This window comes from Puma concolor, chromosome B3 (genome assembly GCF_028749965.1).
Source record: "Puma concolor isolate L17-30 chromosome B3, mPumCon1.1.hap2, whole genome shotgun sequence".
NCBI classification, from domain to species: Eukaryota; Metazoa; Chordata; class Mammalia; order Carnivora; family Felidae; genus Puma; species Puma concolor.
Genome location: NC_141672.1, coordinates 116,914,689 through 116,923,030, shown reverse-complemented (window position 1 = coordinate 116,923,030; position 8,342 = coordinate 116,914,689). Strand labels below are relative to the sequence as shown.

General features: G+C 56.4%; 1 protein-coding gene across 2 annotated transcripts in view; it reads right to left on the bottom strand.

Annotated features, from left to right (window-relative positions):
• Positions 1 to 1,576: 1,576 nt before the first annotated feature.
• The window catches only part of CD276 (CD276 molecule), a 28,073-nt gene continuing 21,307 nt past the window's right edge, over positions 1,577 to 8,342 (bottom strand). For both annotated transcript variants that reach the window (XM_086711184.1, XM_086711183.1), the window contains exons 7-10: positions 7,650 to 7,784; positions 6,701 to 6,742; positions 5,212 to 5,247; positions 1,577 to 3,103 (exon numbers count right to left, since the gene is read on the bottom strand). In XM_086711184.1, the coding sequence (XP_086567310.1) occupies positions 3,081 to 3,103; positions 5,212 to 5,247; positions 6,701 to 6,742; positions 7,650 to 7,784 (236 nt within the window). In that variant the 3' untranslated portion in view covers positions 1,577 to 3,080. The remainder of the gene's footprint in view (positions 3,104 to 5,211; positions 5,248 to 6,700; positions 6,743 to 7,649; positions 7,785 to 8,342) is intronic.

Sequence of the window (8,342 nt, the reverse complement as noted above, 5' to 3'; positions counted from 1 at the left end):
TCCGGTCACACCTCGAGCCAGGCAAATGAACCCTTGCTCTGTCCCCTCTTTAATATGGATGTGACACCTGCAGGCTACAGCTTGTCGCACTGTGAAAATCATTTCTCCATTAAAATGCAGAAGTTGGAGCTTTGCCCAGGAAGGCAGCTAAAAATACTGCTCTCTGGGGGCACTTGTCACACGGGACTTGGTGGCCACCTTCCTCACCCCTCAGCCCCCAGCAACGCCCCACCCCTGTTGGCTCCCTCCTGCAAGCACTTGATCCAGTGTCTGAGGCTTATCCTGCCCCTGTCAGAAAGGAAAAGCACTGGTTACCATGCCTATTTCACAGATGGGCAAACTGAGGTCACTGTGCCCCGTCTGCAAAATCGCCTAGGGAGTGAGAGCCTGCAGCCCTGGCCGCGGGGGAAGGAAAATAACCCCTCACATGCACCCAGCGCTTTATAGTGTGCCGTGTCTTCTCACCTGCTGTCTTGTCCTACTCTCAGAGAGATCCCATGAAACAACTACCATCGTCCCCGCCTTGCAGGTAGCATTTAGCCTAGTGAGGTGAGCAACACGTTTGAGGATGCAGGGGGTAATAAGGGGCAAAGGCAGAGCCCCGGTATGAGTCTTTTGATTCTAAAACATACCTGAGAACCAGCAGTGGGAGGTGCTCACCTCAAACGAGGTGACCGGTCTCAATGCTGGGGCCTCGGACTTTATAATAGGTGCCCTGGTTGGTGAAGAATGCCACATGCATTTCAGGGGAGGGCTCAGCACCCTACTTCATAGATAAGGAAATTGAGGTTCAGAGGTATGAAGGTCTTTGTCACAAGTCAGTAGTAGAGCTGGGAACAGAAGTCAAGTCCTGACCTCCAGCCCAGCTTCCTCCGGCTGCCCCAGGGGCTGTGGAGCTCTAAGAATGACTGGCTGGCCAGGTGCTCAGACCCTGTCACCCAGTGGCAGATGGGCACAGTACACCCTGCAGGGTCCCACATCCCAAAGGAACCCGGTCCTCTGGAAACCTGTTTGCTGCCTCTCTTCTCAGGCTTTGGAGGTGGAAGATGGAGAAATCCTCGGGCCTATTTTTCATACAAGAAAAGTAAGGTCCAGAGAAGGTAAATTTCCTGCTCAGAGTCACAGGGCAGAAGGAGGTCCCGGACCTGGATCTCTGATTCAAGTCTGGTGCCCATTCCACGGGGTCAGCCAACAACAGCAGGCAGAGCTCCTTCCCTGGCATCAGCTTCTTACCACATTTCAGCTTCCACATCTGTAAAATGGGGGCACTAGAAGTGGCCCTTAAGAAGCCCAAGAGCTGAGTCTTTGGAGACAAAGAAATTAGGTGATGCTTCCAGAAGTGGGAGGCGTCCCATACACTGACCGAAAGCTTGGTTTTCTGGACAGCAAATTTCACTTTACCAAGAAGGAAACTGAGGCCAGGGAGGGGCTGCATGGCCACAGAGATCCAGCGGTTTAAGGACGGTGAGAGGGAGGAGATACAGGCATCCCACTCTGGCCTCAAATGTCCGGGAGGGAATCCTTCCTGCCAAGTACTGTGCCCAACCTGCTTCCACACACTTCTCGGAGAAAAAGCTTTCTACAAAGCCATTTATTTTTCCCAAAATACACCCCCAGTTAACAAAATTCCTCAGAGTCCCACATTTAAATTAGACATGCCACCTCTTCCGTTCCTGGGGAAGGAAGAAATGTCAGCGGGAGGACATCAGAAGTTTTCCGGAGGCTGGAGGCCAGCAAAGGACAAGCCAGGAGATGTCTTCCCAGCCCCAGAATAGCACCGTGGTTGGGGCGGGGGGGGTGGGGGGGGGGAGAGGGGAAGAGCTGTGTCCCTGTGGCCCTCCTGCCCCATCCCCAGGCTTCACTTAGGCTTCTGCTCTTCGGGGTCCAGAGTGCCATGGCCACCTGCCCACCTGCTCACGCCTGGAAAGACTTTGGAAACCATCAGATTCTCAGGTCTAGCAAGAGGCTCTGCCCCTCTCTCCAGGTTTCTGCCCGCAGCCCCTGCTCTGGGTAAGGATTAGGGAGGGGGTGGGAGTGAGGTATCCAGGAAGCTGTGGGCACAGAAAAGGGGTACAGTAGAGAGCAGGGCAGGAGCCCCCGCACAAGCCGCAGGCTGTAGCAGGCGGTTGCAGGTTTCCTGACAGTTCCCAGCTGAAGGGCAAGCTCCTTAGAGAAGGGGCTTGTCCTCTCACGCTGGGTCCCAGGTACCTAACACAGTGCTGACACCCCACGGATGCTCAGTGACTGTTACTAGAATGGATGAACAAAAGGAAAGGAGCGGAAAACAGCGGGATAGAAGCTGACCCCCAGGGGGCCCACGCGGACACCCGGAGACCCAGTGTGACCAGCACATGCTTCCCGTGGAGGGGGAGCTCACGGGGCACAGCCCACGGCACCACGGAAGAGACTGGGCTAAGGGAGGTCCGAACGTGTCCCAGCACGTGACCCAGCACATGCGCCTGTGTGCCTCCACAGGCCCGGGGGAAGGGCGCTGTCTTCAGTCAGCGAGGGAGGGAAAGGCCGACGCTGGGGCCAGAGGAGGGGCGGGCAGGAGGGGAGCCGCCTCTGGACTCGAGGAGATGCTGAAGGCTCAGGGTCCCTGTCCGAGCAGACGGGCTTACAGGAGGGTGGAAGAAAAGGCTGAGAAATGATAACTAGTATATCAGGGCCCCTGGAGAACCAAGGCCGGGGGTGACTGTGTATCCTGTCTTTGGAGAAAGGAGGCAGAGCATCAGTCTGAATACTGAGTCCTTTGGAGACATAAAGGCAGCCAGATGGTCCGCGCGGCATATCCGTTGGAGAAATAAGGTGGCGGGGTGGTCTCTGTGTCATGTCCATAAGAAATAGGACAGTAGGATGATTTACGTATCATGTCACTGGAGAAATAAGGCAGCAGGATGACTTGGGAGTCACGTCCATCGGAGAAATAAGGCTGCAGGGTGGTCTCTCTGTCCTTTGGAGAGTGAGCAGGACCTGCCAGAGTGGGAGGCATCTGTCGGAGGCAGGGCTCACCCCGAGGCCCCAGTGCAGCCAGAGGTGGGAGCCCCCAGGCAGGGGCTGCAGCCCCCTGGTGCTCGCCGTCAGGCTATTTCTTGTCCATCATCTACATTTCACGATGGAAAGAAAAAGCAGGGGAAAAGGCATTAAATGCAGGAGTTCTGCTCTCGGGCCAGGCACACGGTCACACACTTTTGGGTGCGGAATGTGTCTGGCGGTGGCCACCGCAGTCTGACTAGCAGCTCCCTGTGTTACGCACTGCCCTGGAGGCCCAGACCGACCCCAACACGGGAGCTGAGCATCAGACGGACCATGAAGTGCCTGAAGGAGGCTGCCTAATCTTCCCCAGTCCACCCGCCCCACACCCTTCCCATCCACTGTCCCCTCTCCCTGGCACACGTGTCCCCTCCCACCACCACCTCCCTTTCTCTCCCCCTCCGTCATACCCTCCCCTCCACTAGCAAGAAATCCTTCCCAGCTCCCCCTCCCACACGGAGCTCCCCAAAAGCAGTGCTGTGGGGAACCTCCCTCCCTCTGGCTCTTGTCTCTACATGGGGGGCACCCAGTGGACTCACACCCTTGGCCTCGCCCCACTCCCCGACCTGAATGGGGAGCTTAGAAGGAGGACCAGGGCATGTGTGACCCTTCCGCTCCCACCCTTTGGGCTCCGTGTGTCCCAGGGAAGTAGTCTTCCCTTCCGGATACTGCCTCTGGGTTCACCCAGCGTGATCAGAGACTGGGGGGCCAGGCTGCCACACTCAGAGCAGGGCCGGGCCATTCTGCAGCTCTCTTCCGGAACAAGGCTGACATTTTCATCTCCAACTGCTCGATCCTTCTATGCCTCATTTGGTTCAGAACAACAGAGAGGCAGATCACTTATCTCCATCCTTCTGTACCTCAGCACAGGCCTCCATTACTGCCATGGAACATTCTACAGCATTTAAAAGATTTGCTTGACAGAGCACTTCTGCATTTGTCACCCTGTCTAATCCTATCACAACCATCTGTAAGTGAGGGGCTCATTCTGCAGATGAGGAAACTTCCTGGAAGGTCAGAGGCGGAGACTAGACCCAAGGTCTCCCCTCCCAACCCAGGGGCATCTACCTTCTGCACAAGGCTGCCTTCCTAAACACCTCTTACTGCCTTTCGTGCAAGTCTGAGTCTATGGCCCTCGTGTACATGTATTTTGTGCAGGTTTCGGAGGGCCCCATTGCCCCCTGCCTCTGGAAGTTTCCAGGGCCTATGTCCTTCCCCTCTCCCCTAAATGCAGGGGTGAGCCTCCAGGAGCTCAGTGGAAGTTTATTTCCTGACAGGGACACCAAGGAACCCTTAAGAAGATTTAAGTTTCCTTTAACTGTTAGCAGCCAACTTGGACTTTTAGGCGGAAGCCATTCAGATCTACAGCGATACTGCACCAAGGAACGTTCTGTTCACAAGACACACACACACAGATACACGGGTATCTCCACACAAACACACGTACTCAGATGTCGCTGTTGGTTACTTTCAGTAAGGATGAATCTCAAACTTACTTCTAACCAACCCATTCTCGATGTAACCGCTGATGCCGTATAATATGAATAACGATGATTGTTAACATTGATTAACCACCTACCATGTAACAGGAACATGGCTGCCTGGCTGAAAACCGTATTTCCTAGCCTCTCTTGCGCTAGGTAGGCGTCGTGTGACTAGGCTCTGATCGATGGATGTGAACCGGAGTAACAGGAGCTATTTCTAGTCAAGCCCTAGGGAAAAAACCTTCCTCCCTTTCCTCTTTCCCCTTCCGGAGGGGAGGGGCGCGGGGCCACAGGAGCTGGAGCAGCCTCGGAACCGGGGTGGAAACTCCGCGCAGAAGGAGGCAGACACCAATAAATGCAACCTGGCTCCAGGACATCAGTGGCCTTACGGTCACCTAATGCTTAGACTGTTACAGGAGAGAGAAATAAATTCGTGTCGTTGTGATGCCTCTGTCATATCTGCAACCTATTAGAGCAGCCAGGACCTCGGTTACTCTGCCTGCTGCCGTTGCACCAGCGGGGAGTCAAGGCTGCTCCCCCAGGGAGGGAGCCTCAGGTCACCAGGTGGTGAAAAGGTGATCACCACCCCCACCACCAACCCTCCCTCCTGGGGGAGGGAGGACCCTCCCCCAGCCTCCTACACACAGATGTGCAAACACACAGACGCATGTTCTCAAGCACCACGTGTCTTTACCTTCTTTGCTTTCCGAGTGTTTCAGAGGCCGCAGGGCTGCAAAAAAGGAAGGGGCACATGGTGAGGGGGAACCACGGGAAGGGGAGGGGGACGGGGTCCCGCAAGAGGGATGAGAGCCGGGGAAGAAGGCGGGCCTGGATGACTGGGAGAAGCTGGGAGGATGAGGGCCACATCCCAGCACCAGGGGAGGGTCTTAGGCCACTGTCCCGAGCCCTGGCTCTGCTCTGTAGCCTGTCACTCCTGTCTGGGCCTCCGTTTTCTCCATCTATACAATGGGAACAGCTACCCTGCCCTCCAGTGAGCTGGAGACGTGGAAGGACACCGAGTTTGCCCTGCAAATAAGGGCCAAGTAAGAAGCTACAGGAGGCTGCAGACGATCCCAGGTGGGCCTGGGGTCATGCAGACCTGACACTGAACAAATCTCTAGGCCACCCTCTTCTCCCCACCCCTCCCTCTCTCAACTACATCTGCCTCTGAGCAAGAAAAATGAGGCCTGATCCCAGGGCTGTCTCCACACCAAAGGCAGAAAATTAATTGGCATAATTTGCGGCAGTCCCCAGGTGTCCGTCTCCTGCTCTTCCTTCCTCGGGAGTGGGGAGGGGACCGGTGTCAACTGGCACCAGCCCAAATGATTCAGCGGGAACCTGCCTCTCCCAGCCAGGAGCCCCAGAAGGGAGGGCGGTGAGGCCTGCAGGGGCCACGAAACACCAGTGCCTGGGCACCGGCCCCAAGCTGGGCTCCAGGTCTGTGTCCCCAAAGCCCCATCCCCTTTGCAGACCACCTGTGTATCTGGTCACTTGAAAGAGCTTCAGAACAGCCCTCTGGTGCCATCAAGGCAGCGTCGGGATAACACTTTACAGATGGGAAACTGAAGCCCAGAGCAGCAAAGCACCTTGCCTGAAGTCGCACAGCCTCTAACCAGAATGGGACTGTCTTAAACTGTTTGCCGACTAACACGACTCCAAGATATCAAGAGCACTTACCAGGTAGCAGGTATGGCACTAGGCCCTTTACATACGTTATCTCATTTAATTATCCCACACAACCTATGAAGGGAGGCAGTCATTAGGAGGAAACCAAGACTCAGAGATGGAGAAACGGAGGCCCGGAGAAGCAAAGTGACTTGCTCAAGGCCACTCAGCCTACAGGCTGGAGCTGGAACTTCAACCCAGGATGCCCTTCTCTTGAGTCCTCACTCTGCTGCTAGGAAGCCACCAGACCCCACGGCGCAGGGTCACTCAGAGGGGACCTGGCCCTGGTAGAAAGGCAAGGCAGGCAGGAAAGATGCAGCAGCCCCTGGGAGGGAGTCTAGGGAAATCCAGATCCAGGCCTGACGCTAAGCAAAGACCAGACTCACCTGGGTAGGAGGCCACAGTCCACGAGACACTTCATCAAACCTCAAGTGAATGTGGCTCCTCCAGGTCCTAGAGTCCTCATCCTGTCCCTGTGTCCTCTCAGCCAATAAGGCCAGCTCTAAGCTCAGACTCACCTGTTTTGGATCCTTCTCCATCCCCGTCCTGGTCCTCGGCACCTGGAAGACAAGGACTCAGCGAACAAGAGACCTTCGCCACCCACTGTCACTACTGCACTTCCCCATCTGAGAGCGCCCACCACTCACCCAGCCAAGCACCTTCCTCTCACCCCTCCACCCACCCAGCCACCCACCCCATCACTCCCCCATCTGCTCACTCGCCAAGCCCGTCCACCACCAGCCTCCAACATAAGCACCACCCACCTGTCTGTCCCTCCTCCTCCACATCTGCACCCTCCCTCCCAATGCCCAGCCAGCTCCCACCTCTCACCGTCTACGTTCACGGTCGCCCCTGGAAGCCTGTGCGTACCCACGTGCCACCAGCCGGCACCAAAACCCCACTCACCGGTGTGTGCTCACCTCCCACCATGCACCCGAGTGGTCATACTTACCGGCCAAGCTCAAACCACCTATCTACCAATGCCAACTCACCACCTGCCGGTCACCAAAGTCAACCCACACTGACCCCAGCCTAGCTAACGGCAGCTGCTTCAGACTCTGCCTGCCAGGAGGGGGACACACCCTCGCACAGTGAGACCCGAAGCCATGCAGCATTCACGCACGTGTCACTAAACTTTCACGCTCTACACCCACACCGCCACTCGCAGACACGCTCATATGACCTCCACCCTCACCATCGCACTTGAGCCCCACAAGTCCCCACCACTCTCTTCCAGTCCCACTCACACCCACGCTCAGCCTGCCGTATTCCCACCCTGAGAGGCAGGCTTGCACCTGTTCACACACACAAGCCATATTCAGCCTCAAGGTCGCACGCGTGCAGTCCAACCCCATGGGCACACTCATGCTCATTCTGTCACTAGGAAGCAACCGGCTTGTTGATGTCACAGACACACCCACATGCCCAAAGACATGTGTGTGCATGCACACACTCTCTCTCGCTCACCTGCATTCTCCTCCTCACAGCTCTGCTTGATCTTTCTCCAGCACACGAAGGCCAGGGCCACCAGCAGGGCAACAAGGCAGACAGAGAGCCCCACGGTCACCCACAGGGCCTCGGGAGGGAATGTCATGGGCTGCCCTGGGAGGGGAAGTGGGGAGAATGGGAAGAGACGGTCATGCCCAGCACCCATGGCCCTGAGCACAGCACACCCCGGGGCCACAAGGTATGAAGGGAGCTCCCACCCTTGCTGGGCTCCAGCACTATGAAGAGACCTCATTTCAGTCCCCACGCCCCTTCCCCACACACTGAGACACATCCAAACCCTGACACAGCCATGGCTGGTGTGCAAATGCTTCAACCCCGGCAGGGTTGAAGAGTCTGAAGTTGATGATGCTCTAGAACCTTCTACGGCTCCCCACTGACACTTGAATAATGCTTCAACCTTCTGGAGGACCTCTATCACGTGGCTACCGCTTACCCTCCCCCAGCCTTCCTTTCCAATTCCACTCCAGGAACCTCTGCTCCAGCCGAGCTGGTGTCCTGACCATTCTCTGCACAGACAACTGGTTCCTTCCAGCCTCCACACCACTGCTGTCAGGTTCCCCTACCTTAAAAAGTGCTGCCAAACTCTCACCTAGTTTAGGATTCCCCTCCTCAGGAGGCCCTCCCTGACTGTTCCAACCCCACCTGGTGATA